The sequence below is a fragment of the Sorex araneus genome, chromosome 1, assembly GCF_027595985.1.
Source record: "Sorex araneus isolate mSorAra2 chromosome 1, mSorAra2.pri, whole genome shotgun sequence".
In the NCBI taxonomy this organism is placed as follows: domain Eukaryota; kingdom Metazoa; phylum Chordata; class Mammalia; order Eulipotyphla; family Soricidae; genus Sorex; species Sorex araneus.
In genome coordinates, this window is record NC_073302.1 from 4,992,763 (window position 1) to 5,014,015 (window position 21,253).

Consider the following 21,253-nt stretch of genomic DNA (forward strand, 5'->3'; position numbering starts at 1 on the left):
CTGGCAGGCGGCCTGGCCCGGCCCCTTCTCTAAGGAAGCGCATTTCCTGCCGCCTCTGGCCCGGCTGGATGAGCCCGAGCTCCCACGGCAGCCGCTCAGACCCCGGCCGCCAGCTGCACCCTCAGGCCCGGACAGTCGCCGCAGCCGCCACCGTCCACGGGAGCCGGCATCCCCGCCCGCCCGCACCCTCCGGCCTGGCCCCGCGCCCTGGTGCCCACTTCTCCTGACCCCTCGGCCGCCCCCTCAGAAGGCTGGAGCAGGGACGCCGTCGCCCCGGCCGCCTGCTCCCCTTGCGTCCCCACGAGAGCCCCCGCCGGCCCCCGCGCCCACCCTCGGCCCTGCCCCTGGACACCGGATAGGGCCCCGCACGCCGTGCCCGGCTGGACAGCATGCACCGCCGCCCGCGCCCCCCACTGCTGGCCCTGCTGCTGGCCCTCTACAGCCTCAGCCACACAGGTAGGTGCCCCCCTGCCTGGGTCCCTGCCCCAGGCCTGTTGCCCGTGCTCAGCCCGCTGGACCGCCCGCCTGGCGGTGTGGCCGGCCCCAGCTGGCTCCCCAGACCCTCCGGCTTCCCGCACTCGGGTCCCGGCTGCCCAGGAAAGTTGCACTCACTTTCACTCTCCTCCCTCAGCAACACCCCCCCCCCCGCCCCGGCTCGTCGCCCCAAGAAGCTTGGGTCCCCGTGTGCTGTGCAGGCCTGGGCCAGTCGCCTGCCGTTTCTGGGCCATTTTCCAGCCGGGGAAGGTGGTTCCAGGCTCAGGGCAGGGCGGCCCCCGGGCTCTGAGCTGGGTCACCTTCCCGTCTGACCCCCTCTGCTCCCCTCTCGGAACCCCCATTTCGCTGTCTCAGGAGGGTTCGGGGTTCAGGCCTGGGCTTGGGGTGCTGCAGGGGTCTCTCTTCCACGGGGGGCTTCTTCCGACGTGTCTCCGGCTCTCGGCTGCCCTGCAGGACTGGCCGGCTGTGGGGTGGGGCCTGCCGGCCCCTCGTGGCCTTCACGGTGGGCCTCGCTGGGCCCTGCCCCCTCCCCCCCCAGGCCGCGGGGCACCCCTGGGCCCCTTCGCTGGCTGCTGCCTTCAGGAACCCCCAGGGGCTCTGGAGGAAGGTGGGGGGTCGCTGCCTGACGCCCCTGACCCTACCTTCAGCCTTTAAAAAGTCCTCACTCCCCGGCCGCTAACACTAGCGGCTCCGAGGCAGGCAGGAAACTGAGTCTGAAGCCGCGCAGGGATTTGACCCCCGGCCTGTGGCTCGGGGAATGTTTGCTCCCGACCTTGTGGGGTCCACAAGCCCCCCCTGGGCCCCCTCTCTCTGGGCCTTCAAGGCGGTTGCCGTGACGGCCCACTGGACAGGGAAGGGGGAGGAGGAGCCCGCGCCCGGCCGTTCTCCTGCCCGCCTCCCGTTTCTGGGTGCGATAACTCGCTCAGAGAAGCATCTCGGCCCTTCGGGGTCTGGTTCCTAGGGGCTGGAAGGCCCTGACGCGCAGATAAATAATCAGTAGCCAGGGCGGGCTAGCTTTTGTCAATTTCCACGGGGGGTGAAATGTTCCCACCCGGCAGATCACAGTGCACCCCCTTATCTGGTGCTTACACCCCACCGATCAGCGTGATAGTCTCGCGGGCACAGACAATGACAGAATGTAGAGGAGTAAGGGGAGGGCGTGAGCGTACTGTCACTGCCTTTCAGAATCCATCACTGGGGCCGGAGCCATAACACAGCGGGGAGGGCGTTTGCCTTGCATGCGGCCAACCCGGGTTCAGTCCCTGGCATCCCATAGGGTCCCCCGAGCAGCACCAGGAGTAATTCCAGGAGTAACCCCTGAGCATCACTGGGTTGACCCCCTCTTACTCCCCAAAAGAAGAATCCATCACTGGGGACTGGAGCCATAGGGCAGCGGGCAGGGCTCTGGCCTTGCATGCGACCAACCCAGGTTCGGTCCCCGGCATCCCATATGGTCCCCCAGTATCACCAGGAGTGACCCCTGAGCATCGCCGGGTGTGCCCAAACACAAGAAGAGAGTGCACACTTGGTTTCCTTGGGAGTTTATGAGGTGAGATGTCTGATTCCGGCTGTTTCGAACATCCTGGGCCTCGAGGGGTCTGCTCCCGAGAGCGGGGTAGGAACGGGGCGTAGGGAGCATGTCAGGGACTTGGGGGCGCTGGGGCATTTCATGCCACCCGGCCCAGCTCACTGACCGTCTGGGAAGCGGGGGCCAAGGAGGACCCTGAGTGTGTGGGCTCAGTGTGGGCCCAGGTCTCTGCGGTGGGCAAGGGCTGGGGGGGGGGGGGGACGTGGTGAGCTCTCAGAGCAGGTTCCACGCAGCTTGGCAGAACCTTCTAGAAGCTGAGCTGTCTGTGGCCCCCTGAGGTCGGTCCGCATCGCTGCTGGCCTGGTTTTGTCCAGATATGCAGATCCCGGGCCTGGAGAGATCGTACAAGTGGTTCAAGCCAACCCGGGTTTGAACTCTGACACAGTGTACGGTCTCCCAAGCGCCATCTGGAATGATCCCTGAGCACGGAACCAGGAGCGAATGATCCCTGAGCACGGAGCCAGGAGCGGGCCCTGAGCATCCCCCCCCCCCCCCACACACACACCAAAAAGTAAACACTGCGCGTGGTCCAGGGTGGAGAGACGGTGCAGGGCTGTGGTGCGAGCCTCGAGAGTGGCCAGCCCTGGTTCACTCCCCAGTACCACCTGGGGTTCCCGAGCACCGAGCCAGGAGTCGCTCCTGAGCACTGCCAGCTGTGGGCCCTGGTTTTGTAGCAAAAACCCAGCCCAGCGCTGGGGCCTGGGAGAGACCCCCAGGGCCCATCCTAGACTTGGCAGCAGGAGCCCCGGGCCGTCCCTCGGGGCATCGTGTGGGTCCCCGATCACGGCCAGGAGCCCCCGAGCACTGTACCAGGAGGGGCCCTGCACTGACCCCAACCCTGCGAACGCGAGTGTCCGGTGCGTGGTCTCCGTGAACAGAGGGCCCTGCGGTGGGTGCTGGGCAGTGCCCGGCCTGGTGCGGGCAGATGTCGGGGGCCTGGTCAGTGCCCCGACAGCAGGGGTCCCACCTCTGAGAGGAAAGGGTGCTCTCCGGTCAGCTGCTCTCCAAGGGCCCACACTTCCTTTCCCCCCTTTTGTTAATTTTCGGGCCATACCCAGCAGTGCTCAGGGCTCACTGGTGGCAGACTTGGGGGACCCCGTGGGGGGTCAGAGGGTGGGCCTGGGTAAGCTACTCGCAGGGCAGGCGCCTGCCTGCTGCTCTCGCTCCCTCCGGCCCCTAAGTGGGGCTCTGCCAGCGCCACCTGGGGTCCCGGTGCCCTTCTGAGACCTGCCTGGTGGCTCAGGCCTGATGGCGCATTCCATCTGTGCTGGGGGCCCTGGGGTCACCCTTGGCGGCACTGGGGGTCGATCTGAGGACCTCGTGCCCGCTGGGCATGCGCAGTTAGCCACCTGGCCGCTGTTTTTACTTTGCTGTTGTTTGGGGGCCACAGCTGGTGGTGCTCAGGGATCACTCCTCCTGGCTCTGTGCTCAGGGGTTGCTCCTGGTGAGACTCGGGGCGACCCTGTGGGGTGCCGGGATTCACACCCAGGCCAGCCAGTGCAAGACCCGTATTTTATCATCTTAACTGTCTCTCCAGCCCCCATATTGGCCCTTTTTTTTTTTTTTTTGCTTTTTGGGTCACACCCAGCGATGCACAGGGGTCACTCCTGGCTCTGCACTCAGGAATTACCCCTGGCGGTGCTCAGGGGACCATATGGGATGCTGGGAATCGAACCCGGGTCGGCTGCGTGCAAGGCAAACACCCTACCCGCTGTGCAATTGCTCCACCCTTTTTTTTTTTTTTTTTAATTCTGTAAAGAACAGCTCGGGGAGGTGTTTGCAGTTTAACCACGGCTTTTCTTCAGCCCCTGCTCCGCACAGATAAGAGGGGAGATTCCCTCCCAGGTCCCTTGCACGCGGCCAGGTTGCTTTCTGCTTTTTGCTCAGCCTTTTTTTTCTTTTTTTTTTCTTTTTTTTTGCGAGTCGCAGGTGCCAGGGGAGTCTCCCAAGCAGTGCTCGGGACACCCAGGGTTCCTCGGCGATTCTCAGCCAGGTGGACCGGCGATTCAGCGCTAGGGCTTGGACCGTGGTAGCCCTCAGACCCTGTGGTGCTGGGGATCTCGGGGTGCAGGGCCGGCAGGACTGACCCGGCCACGGTTGGGAATCGGGGTTCAGCCACGTGCAGAGCAAGTGCCTTCACCCCTGTACAATTTCTGCAGCCGAGATTTTTGGGTTTGGGTTGGTTTGGGGGCCGCACCCCACGGTGCTCAGGGCTTTCTCCTGGCTCTGCACTCAGGGGTCACGCCTGGCACACCTGGGGGGACCGTCTGGGGTGCCGGGCACCCAACCCAAGTTGGCCACATGCCAGGCACGCGCCCTGTGGCACGAGCACTGTGGCTCCGGCCTCAACAGCCCTGGAACGCAAGAGGGTCCCCATTTGGGAACTCGCATATTCTTCTTAGGTCCCCAAACTTCCTGTGTCGTCACGTAGATTCCAGAGCCACCCCAGGGGCACTTCTGGAATGTTCTCTCCTTGTGAATCCTCTCCTCTCGACTGTTTTGGTGCCCCTTTGAGTTACAAATGCCACCTTGACACACATTTTCAGGCTTTTTCCTGTATCGGGGGGGGGGGGTTAATTTGGTTACATGGATTCCCGGGGTGGGGGCGCTGGCGTTTGCCGGACAGCCAGGATTAAAGAAGGTGGAGGGCGGGAGTGAGGGGCCCAGTGCCCCCTCCCTGCCGCTGCCTCCCCTCTGCTTCCATCCTGGGGTGGGGGGGAGGAACTCTTTAGAAAGGGGCAGTGGTGCTGGGCAGAGATGACAAATACCTGTTTCTTGAGCCAGAGAGATGGGGGGGGGGCTCTTGTCTCGCACTCAGTGCTGACCCAGATTCGACCCCTGGCACCCCCTGTGCCCCCCTGAACCACACCGGGAGGGATCCCAGCAGGGACCCACGAAACAAATGTCCATGTCTCAGAGGCTGGGCCAGGAGCCCCGGGGAATAGGGAAGGCAGGTCCTCGGGCCAGTGGCCGCAGGGCTGAGGCCGGACTGAAGGTGACACGAAAGGGGGAGCAGAGGGAGGGACGGTCACAGCCGGGTCGCTGCAGACCCCCGTGGGCAGGCGGGATCCCCTCTCCCGTGCCCTGGGGGCAGCGGGCAGCGCTTTCTCTGCAGGCCCATTTCACTGATGAGAAAACTGAAGCTGGGATGGAGGGGATGGGAGGGGCCCTGGGGACGCTGGGAATGTACACTGGCGGAGGGTGGGTGTCGGAACACCGTGCGGCCGGAACCAGATTTATGATTTATGAGCAGCTCTGTAAAGATCCATCTCAGAGTGTTTCAATAATAAAATCTTTTTTTTTTTCTTTTTGGGTCACACCTGGCGATGCTCAGGGGTTACTCCTGGCTCATGCACTCAGGAATTACCCCTGGCGGTGCTCGGGGGACCCTATGGGATGCTGGGAATCGAACCCAGGTCGGTCGTGTGCAAGGCAAACGCCCTCCCCGCTGTGCTATGGCTCCAGCCCACAATGATAAAATCTTAAAAGAAAAAAGAAAAAACCTGAATCTGGGGCAAGAGGCAGGTCCAGCTCCCTGCCCCGGCCGCCTGCCCCTCGCCGTGGACCCTTCCCCATGGACTGGGGGGCTGGGGCCTGCGGCCCACTGAGCTGACCCTGGGTGCCGGGCTGCATGACGGGGGCAGAGGGGGGCTTTCCGAGGCTGTGGGCGGGGTGGGATGGAGAGGATTACCCCCCCCCAACGTTCATTTCGACCCTGCAGTGGGCCTGTTACAGGTGCAGACCCTCTGCAGAGGTCAGAGCAGGCCCGTCACAGCCCTCCCCGTGGCTGCCTGTGCCCTGACCAGGCCGTGTGCTGCCACTGGGAGGTGACGAGAACTGGTGACCAGACATCTGCCTGCCCCGGGCCTTTGGTGCCTTCCCCGCACCAGGCTGTCCGTCCCAGCCAGGCCTTACGGGATCTCGGGCCCCCAGTGCTCCCAATGGACCCCCGCGGGGGAGCTGCCCTCTCCGTCTCTCTGGCCTGTTCCCTGGACGCGTAGGGCAGCTGAGACACGGAGCGGTGGTGGGGGTGGAGGCAGGTCGGCCAGCGGGCCCGAGGGGGCGGCCTGCAGCCCCGTCCACAGCCGCCCGAGTCTGGGCCGCGTGCTTGGGACCCAGTGCTCTCCCCCGGGCAGTGTGGACAGGCGGGACTGCCTGAGTGGGGGTCTGGGAGGGCATTCAGGCACGGTGACCCCAGGAAGGAAGGGCTCCGTCCTGCTGAGACTCAGCAGGGGGCTTTGAAGGCCGAATAGAAGGTGGCTGGGGCCTGGGGGGACACGGCAGAGGTGGGGAACGAGTCGCTCTTGAAAAGAGGCCCCCGTGCCCCCACGTGCTGGGCGTGAAGTGTCAGGACAGGGATTGCCAGTTCTGCGTGTCTGACCCCACGCCACCCCCCCAGGCTGCTGAGCCCTGGGACCCCACTCCTGCTGCTGGCACCCGGCCGCCCTCACCTGAGACAGGGGGTCTCACTTCGGGGAGGGGTGGGAGCACCCCCGCCCTGCTTCTCAGCCGACGCCAGGCCCAGCAGGCAGCAGACAAGCCAGGAGCGGCCCCAGGGCTCTCAGCCCCCTGCGCTTCCGGCTCTTTGGCTTTGGGGCTAGTTACCAGTGATGTGGGGTGGGCGGGGGGGCACCTGCAGCTTCAAGTGTGGACCCAGCCCCCCCTTCCCTCCCCTGAACGCCAGCCCCTGAGTGCTCCCCAGCCCCCGACACAGTCCTTCTCACAGTGGCGTGCACATGGCAGGTGCCGGGAAGGTGGAGGCGGCCCCCCCGGGGGGCTGTGCTTGAGGGGTGGGAACTGGGAGATGCAGTTTCTGTTTGGGGGGCCGCACCCGGCAGCCCTCGTGGGTCACCCCTGGAGGGCTTGGGGAACTCTGGGGTGCAGGGGATCAAACCTGGGTCTGTCACCTGCAATCCCAGGGTCCTCCCCGCTGGGCTGTGCTCCCTGGGAGACCCCGGAGGCTATGGGTGAGCCCTGATGTGAGCCCAGGCAACCAAAACAGGACAGGAACGAGAAAACAGGCCCGGGGGGCTGGAGCGACAGCACATCGGGGAGGGCGTTTGCCTTGCACGCGACCGACCCGGGTTCGATTCCCAGCATCCCATACGGTCCCCTGAGCACCACCAGGAGTAATTCCTGAGTGCAGAGCCAGGAGTAACCCCTGTGCATCTCCGGGTGTAACCCAGGAAGCAAAAAAAAAAAAAACCAGGCCCGGGCCCAGGAGAGGGTCAGCGGCCAGAGTGCAGGCTTCGCACGTGGGGCCCATCACCGTGGGTCCCTCAGGCACGGCCAGCAGTGGGCCACATGCCCCCACCCCCATATACATCAAATAAAATGAGCCGAGGGCACTGGGGGCTCACTTTGAAAAGTGCCTTTGGGTGGCTGGAGCGATAGCACAGCGGGTAGGGCGTTTGCCTTGCACGTGGCCTACCCGGGTTCGATTCCCAGCATCCTGTAGGGTTCCCTGAGCACTGCCAGGAGTAATTCCTGAGAGCAGAGCCAGGAGTAACCCCTGTGCATCGCCGGGTGTGACCCAAAAAGCAAAGAAAAAAGAAAAGTCCCTTTGGAAGAGGCCAGTGGGCAGAATGAAATCTCGGCCCCGCGGCCCCCGTGCCCGATCACGGCATGTCCTCATGCCCCTGGACAGGCTCCCGGTCATCAGCCCCACCCACACAGCTGGGCGACGTCTGGCCAACGCTCCCTCCCGAGCCTCGCATCACCCGGGCATAAAGAGCATCTCGAAGTGCTCAGACCCGGCTCCCTGCGAGCGTGGGGGCTGGGGACGCCGCAGGAGGGAGGGGGAGAGAGAGAGAGAGAGAGAGAGAGAGAGAGAGAGAGAGAGAGAGAGAGAGAGAGAGAGGGAGGGAGAGAGAGAGAGAGAGGGAGAGGGAGAGGGAGAGAGAGTAGAGCCGGGAGGGCGTTTGCCGCACGCATGGCCAACCCGGGATCCATCTCTGGCGTCCCAGATGGTCCCCCCCCCCGCCCCGAGCACTGCTGGGAGTCAGCCCTGAGCACCTCCAGGCATGGCCCCCAGTCCAAACATACAGAAGGGAGGCTGGACGGAGAGGGCGGTGTTTGCGGGGGCCTGGTGGCACGGGGCGAGGCGGGCCTGGCCTGCTTCACTCCCCACCGTCGTCCTCTGCGGACCCCCGAGGCCAGGGGCTGTGGTCGGGCGGCCAGGCGGGGGAGGGGGAAGCGGGCGCCCGGGGCCGCTCACTCAGGCCTGTCACCCCGGCCGCAGTGGCGCCTCCTCCAGCAGGGTCCCGGGAGGCCCGGCGTTGCCCTTGGTGCCAGCGGATTGTTTCCCGCGTGGGCCCGCCCCCGGCTCCCGGAGACAGGCCTGGGCGGGCGTCACACTCCCTGTCTCCCCATTCTCGTCTGCGGGGCGGGGGCAGCCAGGATCCGAAAAGGCCCCAAAATAAATGGGCCTCTTATCTGATCTCCCAGCATGGCCGTTATCTGATCATTACATAATGGCCAGGCCCGTGGCCTCTCCCGCCAGCTGCCCGCCTGGAGGAGGCGGCCCGGGCGGCCCCCGACGTCGGGGAGGAACTGGGGTTCCTGGAAGTCTGGGGAGGGGGTCAGGGAAAGTCCAAGGAAGGCACTGTGTGATCTGAAGGCTGGAGCCTGGGTCATGCGGGGGCAGGGGTGCTGGGGAGGGGGCGCCCCCTGCGTCTCCAGCCGGCACCCCATGCCTGCAGGCCTGTCCGCTGGGAAGGGGCTGGCCGGGGGGGGGGGGGGCAGAAGCAGGGGCAGCGCGGCATCTGCTGGCCCGAGACACCCTGGCCCCGCTCAGGGGCCCCACCCCTGCAGGTGCCCCTGCGTCCCTCCACCACCCACCCCTGCCCGTCGTGGGGAGAGAATCCCGGCGGGCGTCTCCCCAGCCCGTGCAGGGTCGTGGGTTCCCGTCCTTAGGGAGGGAAGAGAAGGACGCAGAAGCCCAGCGGTGACCGTCCTCATCGGGGTCCCTGTCCCCCCACCATGGCCAGAGCAAGGCCGCGGCGGCCACGTCCAGCCCGCCCCGCCTTGGGGGCCAAGTCCAGCCGGGCCGGGCGGCCGGGGAGGGGGGCGCAGCCTCCCCGTGCGCCTCCCCGGGGCTGGCGTCGGCTGGACGTGTGGCCGGGCCCTGCCCGCCCATCTTTGATCTCCAGGAAAACAGGAAGAGAGCGCGACAAGATGGAGACACAAACTTCCAAACAGTCTCCCCTCCGCTGTCGTCCTTCCCTCCTCCGGAGCGGCCCCCCGGCCCCCCCAGCCCCGGCACATTCCTGAGGCCGAGGTGTAGGGGCCTCATTTCCTCTTCCTCCTCGCCCGGTCAGGGTGAAATTCCATTCCCTTCCCTCAGGACCCGCGCTTCCGGGCGGGGCCGGCCCGGCCTCCGCGGCCTCCTCTGCCGCCAGCCCCCAGAGCCGGGGGGCCCCCCTGGCTCCCGCCGTCCGGGGGGGCGGGGAGGGCACGGGGGAGACGCACCCCACGTGTGCCTTCTCCTTCAGACCCCTCCGTCGATCCACACTCACCTTCCTTAGGGGTCAGCCCGCCTGGACGGCTTGTACCCGGGCACAGACGGGGTAGCCAGATGGAGGAGTAAACACACACGCACACACACACACACGCGCGCGCGCGCACACACACACACACACACACACACTCACTCTCTGCCCTATTCAATTCCAGCATCAGATAAACAAGGGAAACTTTTTAAGAGCACACATGTCCCATGTTCTAGACATTCAGAATACTCGCCGGGGTGGGTGGGTGGGTGGGTGGGTGGGCTGGAGAGGTGGTGCAGAGGGTAGGGTGCTTGCCTGCCACACGGCTGACGCGGGTTCGATCTCTGGCACCACCGAGGGTCCCCTGAGCCCCGCCAGGAGGGATCCCTGAGCACAGAGCTAGGAGTAATCCCTGAGCCCTCGCTGGGTGTGGTCCCCCCCAAAAGCAAACAATAGAACGACACTTCCGATTGGGGTGGGGGCCCAGAGAGATGTCACAGCGGGCTGAGTACAGCGTTCGCCTCTCCGGGGCACTGGTTCGAACCCCCAGCACCGCTGGGAGTGCGTGATCCCTGAGCACTGAGCCAGGAGTAGCTCCCAAGCAGTGCTGAGTGTGAGCCCAAAACATACTAGACCAGAACAGAGCTGGACAGATAGAACGGCAGGCGGGGCACTTGCCTTGCTTGCGGCCGACCCAGGTTCGATCCCCGACTTCCCATGCGGTTCCCCGAGCCACCAGGGGTGATTCCTGAGCACAGCCAGGGGTGACTCCTGAGCAGTGCCCGGGGTGGCCACACAACAAAAGCACTTGTGTGGGCTCGGGCGTGACTCAAGCAGGGCCCCAGCTGGCTCGCTGGCCCTGCCTGGCTTCTCAGTGTGAACACCGGGTGCAAAGGGCCTGTGGCAGCTCCCCTGCTTTCACAGTCCGGGAAAGTGGGGGCGTTGCCGCCACCCCCCCACCAGGCCTCACTGCTTGTCTCTCCCCACCCAGGTCTTGGCGAAACAGTCCTTTGTAACCTTCATCCCGTGGACCCTGCGGAGAGCGAGGTGACATACGTCACGAGCCAAGTGCCCGAAGGCTGCGTGGCCCAGGTCTCCAGCGCGTCTCTGGAAACGCGGGTCTTCTTCCTGGAGTTCCTGGCGGTGAGTCCCGAGGGCAGGGGCGGCTTCCCAGGGGGTCCCTGCGGGGGGAGGGGGATGGCATTTCAGGGGCAGCTCGGAGCGAGTTTCCCATGCCACCCGGAACCCGGGGCGGGGTTCGGCCAGTGAGCGAGAGGACGAGTGTCAGTGGGTGGTGGCTTGGCACCCCCCTGACAGGACCCCCTTGGGGTGGTGTGACCTTGAGAAGCCTCGTCTGTGTGTGGATCAGATGACTCCGGCCTGACCTTGGCGTCCGGCCACGACGCTCCAGCTCCGCCAGGCCTCGAGGGGCAGTCTGTCACTACCCCCCTTCCCAGAGGGAGAAACTGAGGCAGGCCTGGAGAGGTGGAACCCTGCCAGGGCCGCAGGTGCCCCTGGACTCTCGGGAAACGCTGGTCGATCGTGGTCGTGATGTGGGGGAGTCGCCTGAGGGTGAAGTCGGGGCTGACCCAACATTTGTGCGGTGATAAGACGGTGCCCACACCACCAGTGTCGGGGGGCTTGCTCCCACCGCCCGGCCTGGCTCCGGGACTGTGGGCCTCGATAGTCTCCGGATGGCAGAGAGCCCGGCGCAGGGCGTGTGCTTTCACGGTTTCGTGACCATTGTCATTAGTTCAAGGGTGACGGAGCAGCAAGGGACCCCCCAGCTCGCTGTGCCGGCTCAGGTCTTGGGCCCCCTTGGGGCGATCGGGGCCCCCCAGCACCGTCCCTCGACGCTGGGCCAGGCGGAGGAAGGGGGGCACCACCCCTTAGGTGAGGACCAGCGAGTGGCAGGTGTGTGGGGTGGGGGGCGCCCAGGGAGGGGTGCCCGGTTGCACCGGGGGTATCAGGCGTCCTGGGTGAGGCTAACGGGCAGCCCTGAGGGCAGGGGTCGGTGGGAAGCACTGGGGAGTGCCTCGATGGGTCCTGGGAGGTTTGTGTGGGCAGATCTGGGGTGTCCCTGGGCCAGGGCTGGGGAGATGGGGACGTCCCCAGGGCCGCAGGACAGGCAGGGACGGGGTGCTGCACTAGGTCATCCCTGCCTGCGTCTCCCGCAGTGTTCCCAGGGCGGCCCGTCCCGGCGGGGATGGGGATCGGGCGAGCAGAGTGCACCCCCACTGCCCAGCTGGACCCTCATATTGCACCTCCCATGTAAGGGGCCTCCTTACAGAGGCACGTTTGGGGGTCCCTCCGGGCCGTCTTAGGGGGCCCTAAGGGTTACTCGCAGTATACATGGCCCAGCAGGAGGGGCTTACAGATCCAGTGCTCAGGCCAGCAGAGCTGGGGCCCTCAGGCCTGCGGTGACAGGGCCCGTCTCGGGACCCCTGCATGCACTCAGCCCTTGGAGTCCCATTGCCCACCCCAGCCCCTAGACACATTTTTTTTGGGGGGGTTCTGGGTCTTCCAGAAAAAAATCAGATTTTGGCCAGGGTGAGTATATGCTAGAGTCTGTCAAATACAGAATGAATGAATGCACGCGTGAATGAATGCATGCACGAACAAATGCAGGCTCAAACGCAGGCGTGCGCGAATGCATGCACGCTCAAATGCATGCACGAATAAATGCACGCTCCCGTGAATGCACGCGCCAATGAATGGATTCATGACTGAATGGCGCTTGAATGCACGCAGGCACAAACGCGAACAATGCACGAATGAATGCAAGCACGGAGAGACCCGAGAGGCCTTGGAACTGAACTTGGTTTCTGCCGGTGGCCCCGGGGCCGTGGCCCTCACCCTGGGCTGCGTGAAGGGAATGTGGAGGAGGAGCTCGGAGCGAGCTCTGGGGGTGGGTGGCTGTGACAGAGCCATGTCAGGCTGCCTGGAGCGGCAGTGGGGGGGCCTGGTGGCCCTGTCACCCACCGACGCCCTTCTTGGCAGCCCGCACTCCGGTGCCCAGCAGGGAACCCAGGCAGAGGCCACAGACCCATTTTCTTTTTATTTATTTATTTTTTTTTATGTATTGCTTTTTGGGTCACACCCAGTGATGCACAGGGGTTACTCCTGGCTCTGCACTCAGAAATTACTCCTGGCGGTGCTCAGGGGACCATATGGGATGCTGGGATTCGAACCCGGGTCGGCTGCGTGCAAGGCAAACGCCCTACCCGCACAGACCCATTTTCTGAGGGGGCAGCAGAGGCCGGTCAGAGGAGGGAGGCCTCACACATGTGTACGCATACCACACGTACAGACATGCATGCACATACGTGGGCGTCCACACACATGCTCTCTCCCGCTTCCCCATCAGACCCTTCACTGGTCTTTCCTTGGGGGCCAGACCTGGCTCAGTGCTTGGGGCTGACTCACAGCAGTGCTCGGGGGGCACTGGGGTCCCGGGGCCCCCTCGCGCCTCGCGTGCTTCCGGCCCTTGGAGCCGTCTCCCCACCCCGGGCTCCGCGTCCTTGAGGCCTGCTCGTGCCCACCTGTGCTGGCTGGACGCTGAGCAGCGCCCTGGGGATGGGGGGGCCCCGAGAGGCGGCGAGGGCTGCGGTCTGGAGGCAGGAGCCCAGAGCCGAGCCGGCCCGCAGCCCCGACCCTCCCGGCCCTCGGCACCCGCTCGGAGCCCGGCTTCCTGTGTGGGTGGCAGAGCCGTGTGCCCACCGGGGAGGCTGGTGGGCAGAGCGGGCGCCCGCCGGGCAGGGGCACGATCTCCGGGCCCCCGACGGGCAGGCCGGAGCCTGGGTTCCGGGAGGGGGCCGGGGTCACATCCTGACCCGCAGACAGGAAGCCGGCTGGTGTCTCAGCGGTTCCCGGCTGTCCTCCTGACCAGAACTGAGCCGGCAGCCGCTGATTCACCCCTTTTCTGGGCAGCCGCGGGGAGCTGGGGTGCCCCGCCCTGAGCAGCAGCCCCCGTCCGGGTCCTGACTCACCCCGAGACCGGCGAAGGGGCAGGTGAGGCTGTTCAGGGCACAGGGACGGTCAGAGGGTCCTGGGACCCCCCACTGAGCATCCTGGGCACTGCCCCCCTCAGTTAGGGGCGTCTCCGTTCCAGCGGGGGGCTCTGCTTCTGTGAAGGGCTGTGCCCAGCCCGGCTCCTCTGCCCAAACACCTGCTCTGGGTGGCCCCAGCACAGGTGCAGGGAGGCCGCCTGCCCGGGCACCCTCTCATCCTCCCATCATCCGAGGGACACGGCGTGGCCGGAGGCTCGCCCTGAGGGTCTCAGCCTGGGGGGCCTTGACTCAGGCTGGGGCAGGGCGGAGCTCGGGCACCTGGGCTGTGGCACGGGGCAGAGGGGCTCCCGTCCGTGTTCCTGTCCCAGGCTGCGCGTGGGGGCCAGCCCGGGGACCCGAGGGGCCGGGTGGGAACTGCCTCTGCACTCTGACAGCGCCAGGGTGTGGACAGGGCCGGGCTGAGTAAAGGCGGGTGGCAGGAGGGGCGGGTGATGGGCGATGCAGAGAGAAAGGCGGAGACGCGGGTGTGTGGGCAGGTGCAAGGAAGGCCGGCCCAGTGGACACGCGCTTGTGAGCACTTGTTTGCTCCTTGGCCGATGGCAGCCTTGGCCCGAGCCTGCACCGATGCCTGGAGGACAGATTGTACCTTTATTTTTATTTTTTTGCTTTTTGGGTCACACCCGGCGATGCACAGGGGTTCCTCCTGGCTCTGCACTCAGGAATTACCCCTGGCAGTGCTCAGGGGATCATATGGGATGCTGGGACTCGAACCCAGCTCGGCCACATGCAAGGCAAACGCCCTCCCAGCTGTGCTGTCGCTCCAGCCCCGGAGTTGTGCCTTCTTTCTCTCCCTGTTGGATGAGCCCGAGCTGTGCCTGGCACCGGCCCCTCAAATGAGTGCTCCCTCAGCTGGGGACAGCAGCCCCTCTCTCAGCGGGTTCTAGAAGGCCACAGCCTGCAGATGTTTGACACTCAGGCCCGGCAGTGGGCGGGCTGGTGTTCGGGGCCACGCAACACCAGAATCTCCTCAGGACTGAGGCCGGAGCAGGGGCACCCCAGAGAGGCCTGTCCCAGTTCCAGCAAACCCCTGCCCGACTCACCCAGCATCTCCCACCCCCAAACCATGGCGTCCCTCTCCAGGAGTGGATATGGAGAGCCTCGGAAGGACTGAGGGGACAAAGGCCCCTCACTTCCTAGACACCTCAGCAGGGTCCTGACCCACCTGCTCTACAGGGGCTTCATCGTATCCTCATAGGTTTGGGAAATCAGCGGTGTGGGGGTTGAAACCCATTTTCCAGATCGGGAAACTGAGGCCCCAAGCGGGGAAGAAACTGCCTGGGGTTGGGACTAATGCCAGGGCCGGCATTTAATACTAATATTAGGTCAGCCTGGCCAGGACCCTCACCCCCACCCCACACCGGCCACCCGAGTTGGCTGGCGTGGACGGGCAAGTGGTGGTGGGGGGCGCGGCCGGCCCCAGGAGGGTGGGGGTACCGCAGCCCCAGGGCTCCACTCCTAGAAGAATTGCTGGAAGCGACTTTCTATAAGTGGCCACGGCTCCTCAGGGCTCCTCAGCAAAATCCCCTTCCCGCCACCTCTCCGGCCAACAATGGCATCTGTGGGGACACGGGACAGAAATAGCAACGCGGTGTCCCGCCCGCCGGCCCGAGAGGGGGCCAGGGGGTTCCCGGCCGCCTGGCTGCCACTGGGCTCCCAGGCTCGCCAGGATGCCCCGGGCAGAGGGGGCGGGGGGCGGGGAGGCAGCGGGAAGGCCGTGCGTGTGGGGGGCCGTGCGCGTGAGTCAGGCCCGGCCGGCCCCGCCAGGCCTGGGCGCCAGAGATCCCTGCCCAGCCCCCCGCGCTGTTCCTGGGGGCTCGTTTCCGGTTCTCGGGTCTCTCTCCCTGTCCCCTGCTCTTGGCAGGGCCAGGCTCGACCTCCATGACTCCCCCCACACAGGTGGGGATGCCGAGGCACAGACCTCTCTCCCCCAGGGGCCCCGGGGGTGGGGTCCGCCAAGGGCCAGAGCTGGCCAGAGACCCCGATGTCTCTCACTCATCCCCCTCCACCCTCCCGCCGCCAAGAGTAGGCCCCCAGATTCCTCCCTCTGGGACTGGGCAGCGAGGGGGGCCTGGGGACAGGCTGGGAGCACAGCGGGGTCAAGAGGAGGAGCACAGCACGGCGGGCAGGGCGCCCGCCTCCACACGGCCGACCCGGGTTCAGTTCCCAGCCTCAGGCCCCCTGACCCTGCCGGGGCTGATCCCTGAGCGCACAGCCAGAAACAAGCCCGAGTGTAGTTCAGAAAAAAAGGGGAAAAGAAAAAAGGAAACTTGAATCGAGGATGGCTCAGAGCTGGAGGTCAGGCTGTGGGCCCCCCCCCCCCCCGGTAAATAATCAAAACTGTAAATGCATACGAACATACACTTATGAAAGCAGATCACTTCCCTGTAAATTGGCATTCAGCGATCATTCAAAAACAAACTCCAGTGAGTGCGAGAAGTTTAAAAACGGGCGGAGGGGGCGGGCACTGCGGAAAATGAACTCAGCAACGCTTTGCTCGTTTTCTGTTTGTTTTAAGGAGCAGAGAGTCCCAAACAAAGAGGCCGCATGGTGTCATGATTGAGACCGGAAATATTTCCGCGCAGATTTTTCCAGCAGCCTCAGCCCAAGAGGGCTTCGTGACAGCCGCTGGGGAGAGGGCCAGGAGATAATTAGGAGCGAAATCCCAAAACTTTCCACCCGTGTTCTCAGCCTGGAATACCCGTCTCCTTCTCTGATAACCCTCCGCGGGGACTCTGCAGAGCCTGCCCGGCCTCCGAACCCCCGGGCTGGGTGTCTGGTGCCTTTGTCCCAAGCGTGCCCCCCGTCCCTGCCCCCTGCTCCCCTGCCTCCGCAGCGGGGTGGGTGGCGGGCGGGCGGCAGAGGAAGAACCAGCAGCAACAGAAACTGCGTCTGGGGGGCCGGAGCCATAGTACGGTGGGGAGGGCATTTGCCCCGTGGTCAGCCTGGGCTCGACCCCCTGTGTTCCGTACGGCCCCCCGGGCCTCACCAGGAGTACATGCCCGAGTGCAGAGTAACCCCAGAGCATCGCGGGGTGTAGCCCAACCCCCGCAAAAAAAAAGTATTGCGTCTGGCCAGCAGAGTAGAGGCTGCTCTGGGGCACAGCCTGGTTCCAGGTCCCGGGCACCATGAGGAAAGGATCCCCCACTCCCCCCAGCACAGCCCCCCGCTCTGAACCTCGGGAATTGGTCAGCTGTGTATGCCCTGGAAGGTGGGGTCAGGCCTAGAATCCGGGGAGCACAGTTTCCCCTGAGTGCAAACCCCAGCAGCTGCTTCCCAGGGCAGCGGCGGCTCTCGGGGTGCCCGGCACAGCCCGGGGCCAGTGTCGCCGGCAGGAGGAGTTACTGTCCCTGTGTCCCGAGGGCATGGCCAGGAGGAATCCCTGAGCACCACCGTGTGCGGGCCAGAGACAGACAAGAAATTTTTTTTTGCTTTTTGGGTCACACCCGGCGATGCACAGGGGTCACTCCTGGCTCATGCACTCAGGAATCACCCCTGGCGGTGCTTGGGGGACCATATGGGATGCTGGGATTCGAACCCGGGTCGGCCGTGTGCAAGGCAAATGCCCTACCCGCTGTGCTATCGCTCCGGCCCCCAGACAAGAAATTTTTAAAAGCTGAGATGAAATGTCAGCTCTTTGAGAGCTGAACATGGGCTCTTGCGGAGGGCGGGGAGGCAGCACAGCGGTTAAGGCACTTGTCTTTGGTTTGTTTTTGTTTTTGTTTTTTGTTTTGCTTTTTGGGTCACACCCGGCGATGCACAGGGGTCACTCCTGGCTCTGTATTCAGGAATTACCCCTGGCGGTGCTCAGGGGACCATATGGGATGCGGGGAATCGAACCCGGGTCGGCTGTGTGCAAGGCAAACGCCCTCCCCGCTGTGCTATCGCTCCAGCCCCAAGGCACTTGTCTTGCATGTGGCCAACCCAGGGTTAATCCCGGCGCCCTAACCCCAACCCTAACCCTAACCCTAGCCCTGAGCACTGCCAGGAGTGGTCCCTGAGCACTGCCAGGAGGGATCCCTGAGCACAGCTGCATGTGACCTAACCCCCCCCATATATGTAAGTACATATGTGCACTTACGCACATTCTTAGACAGTATCAAGACTGTGTTATTAGGTCCACAGACACAGACGTTTCAGAGCCACTCGAATACCGGAGGAGGGCGGGCAGCCGCCCGGAGCGGGGCCTGAGAAGGGCTCAGGGCGCGTCTGCTGGACGGGGACGAGACAGGGGCTCAGGAAACACCCGGCTCTGCTGCCGGAGAGAGGCACCTGGCATATTTGGGGGGGGCCCTTGGGGGGTGGAGGGCTCCACTGCCCGCAGGGATGGCGCCCCAGGGCCAGGCTCTCGGGGACCCAGCCGTGAGCTCTCTCCCCGACGCCCCCTCCCCCTCCCCCCACCTCTAGGGTCCGCTCAGCACCCATCCCTCATTCACTCGGCGGGTCAGGCAGTCCCCGGCCGCAGGGCTGCGGCGAGTGGCCAGTGAGCGGCCAGTGAGCAGCCTGTGTGCTCCCTGGGCTACAGCCGGCGGCCCCGTGACCGTCTGTTTGTCTCTGCCCTGCCCCCCCCACCCCAGGAGGTGTCCGACCTGGAGTTGACTGTCCAGCCGTCAGAGCAGAAAGGCCCCGGCTCCCCAGAAGTGCTCCTGGTGCTCAGCGTGACCAAGTCCGTCTACCTGCGTCTGCGCGCCCCCGGGATCTCACTCCAGCTGGCTGCGGTGCGTGTGGCTCCCCGGGGCCCTGCCGGGGAGGCCCCAGGCTCTCGGGGAGAGTCTGCACCAGGGCCGGAGGGATGGGGTAGCAGGTGGGACACATGCCTTGTGCACAGCCGACCCGGGTTCGATCTCTCACACCACATCTGATCCCCCCCCCCCCCCGTGATCCCTGAGCACAGTGCCAGGAGGAAGCCCTGAGCACTGCCGGGTTTGGCCCAAACACAGACGGAGGTGGGGTCAGGGCCTGGCAGCCCTCGCCCTCCCTGCTCCTCACTCGTAGCCTCAGTCTTCCCATCCATCCAGGGGGAGCAGGGGGCCCAAGGATGTTCCAGTCACCTTGCTGCTGTGATAAGACTCTTCCCTTTGGAAATCTTTTCACACGAGGGAAGGAGCCTGGGGTCACCCCCACGGCGCCAGCAGGCCTTTAGGGACAGGGCCGGGACAGACATCTGGGTCTCCGTGCTGAGCGTGATTTGTGAGATCAGCTGCAGTGAACAAGTCTTTCTTTCTTTCCTTCTTTCTTTCCTTCTTTCTTTCTTTCTTTCTTTCTTTCTTTCTTTCTTTCTTTCTTTCTTTCTTTCTTTCTTTCTTTCTTTCTTTCTTTCTTTCTTTCTTTCTTTCTTTCTCTCTTTCTTTCTCCTTCCTTCCTTCCTTCCTTCCTTCCTTCCTTCCTTCCTTCCTTCCTTCCTTCCTTCCGTCCGTCACACCTGGCGATACACAGGGGTGACTCCTGGCTCTGCACTCAGGAATTACTCCTGGTGGTGCTCGGGAGACTGTTTGAGATGCTGGGAATTGAACCCAGGTCGACTATGTGCAAGACAAAACGCCCTACCCGCTGTGCTATCGCTCCAGCCCTGAACAAATCTTTTTTTTTTTTTTTGCTTTTTTGGGTCACACCCAGCGATGCTCAGGGGTTACTCCTGGCTCTGCACTCAGGAATTACTCCTGGCGGTGCTTGGGGGACCCTATGGGATGCTGGGGATCGAACCCGGGTCAGCTGCGTGCAAGGCAAACGCCCTACCCGTTGTGCTATTGCTCCGGCCCCCCCGAACAAATAATTTCTAAAAAAACTCCACCTTGAAGTGCGCTCCATCAGAGAGCAGAGGTCAGTGGCCCCAGCATGTGACCTCAGGTGGATGGGGCACCCCCAGAGAGGCACAGCTGTCGTTACCGCTTGAGAAAGCGGAGGCCCGAGGGGCCAGGGCGATAGTACAACAAGGAGGGTGCTTGCCTGGCGTGCAGCCGACCTGGGTTCGATCCTCAGCATCTCATTTGTCCCCCAGAGCTGACAAGCTCAGGGATTCATGAGCACAGAGCTAGGAGTCAGCCCTGAGCATCACTGGGTGTGGCCAACGAAAAAGGAAAGAAAGAGAAAGCAGAAGCTGGAAGGGAGAACTGAGAGGGCCACAGCCGGAAGAGTGCAGGGGAGAGCGGGCGGCCTGCGGGGGTGGGGGGAGGCAGGATGAGGGGGGGCTCCAGCACCCAGACCCCAGCTGGCTGGGACACGGGCCCCAGGGCTGCTGTGAGGAAGGAGGTGGGGGAGGAGTCCAGGCTGGGCAACAGACAGACAGCAGACGGACGACAGCTGGACAGATGGACGGGCGTGGCCAGCAGGTGGCCCTGAGGCAGAGACATAGCCGAGCCCAGCTCCAGGCTGAGGTGGACCAGCCCAGTGGCCTCCCTGACCTGCGGGAGGGAGCACTCACCCCACCTCCGGCCAGGCCCCTTCCGGGAAGGAAGGTGCAAGGTCACAGGCCTCCTGCCCACCTTCCTCTCTGGGCCAAGAAAACCCAGACTGGGGCGGAGTGACCGGAGCCGTGGCTGGCGCCGAGCGAGAGGCCCGGGGGCCTGCACAGAGCACCAGCTGTCGGGGGTGCGGGCCCCGCGCCAGGCTCAGGTGCCTGTGTCGGGGCCCTGCCGCGGGGTCTGTGATGGGGGTCTCCGGTGATGGGGCCACTGTGGATGCTGCTGCTGAAGAGTCAGCTGGTGCCCGGCCCCCGCAGTCACCCCACCTCTGGGCCTCGGCCCGGCCCCCGCCTTTCCATCACGGGACCAGGGGTTCTGCGCCCCACTGGCCATCCCTTTACCCCCTTGTTAAGGTCCAGCCCCCGGCCAGGTGCGCAGTCACCGACTGCCCCTGGTGGAAAGTCCTGCAGCCCTCAGTGCAGTGCTCCTGGCCTTGGAGAGGGAACTCAGAGCACCTGTATCTGACCACCTCCACCAGGAACTCCTCCCTGATTGCTGCCCACAGGCTGCCCTGAGCCACGGGCATTGGAGGTGGCTGGGGGCTGGAGCTGTTCCCCTCCCAGGCCCACCAGGGGACCTGTCCTGCTCTTTTGTGTCTTGCTAAATAAAATACCCCTGTCTTCCGCTGTTCCCGTAAGCTGAGGCCTGGCTAGTTTCTGGGTGTTGAGCTTCTCCCAGGCTGAGGCCCACCTCTGCCGTCCATCATCCACCCACCCATCACCCATCCATCATCCATCCACCAAGCATCCTCCCATCCACCCATCATCCATCCACCAAGCATCCTCCCATCCATCCATCATCCATCCACCAAGCATCCTCCCATCCATCCATCATCCATCCACCAAGCATCCTCCCATCCATCCATCATCCATTCATCATCCGTCCATCATTCCATCATCCATCATCCATCCATCCATTTATTTCCTCTGTCTTCCCTTCCCGCCTCAAGCCAGACCTGAGGATGAGGCTGACTCAGGCTGTCCCCGAAGGGTTCAGCAGGGCTCCTGTCATTGCTCACAGACCCGTGGAGAGGTCAGGGGACATGGCGGCCACGAGATGTAATCAGTTGTGGGGGACTGAGCGAGACGCCCATGGCACAGCGAGGGGCAGGCCTGACTCTGGGGGTGGGGGTGGGGGGTTCCAGACTGCCCA

The 21,253-nt window shown here is 64.4% G+C and overlaps 1 protein-coding gene across 1 annotated transcript in view; it reads left to right on the plus strand.

Moving 5' to 3' along the window:
• Positions 1-21,253, plus strand: part of ENG (endoglin) — a 34,906-nt gene continuing 13,653 nt past the window's right edge. Inside the window, exons 1-3 of the mRNA XM_055134975.1 lie at positions 1-456; positions 10,565-10,716; positions 18,218-18,358. Of these exons, the coding sequence (XP_054990950.1) occupies positions 390-456; positions 10,565-10,716; positions 18,218-18,358 (360 nt within the window). The 5' untranslated portion in view covers positions 1-389. The remainder of the gene's footprint in view (positions 457-10,564; positions 10,717-18,217; positions 18,359-21,253) is intronic.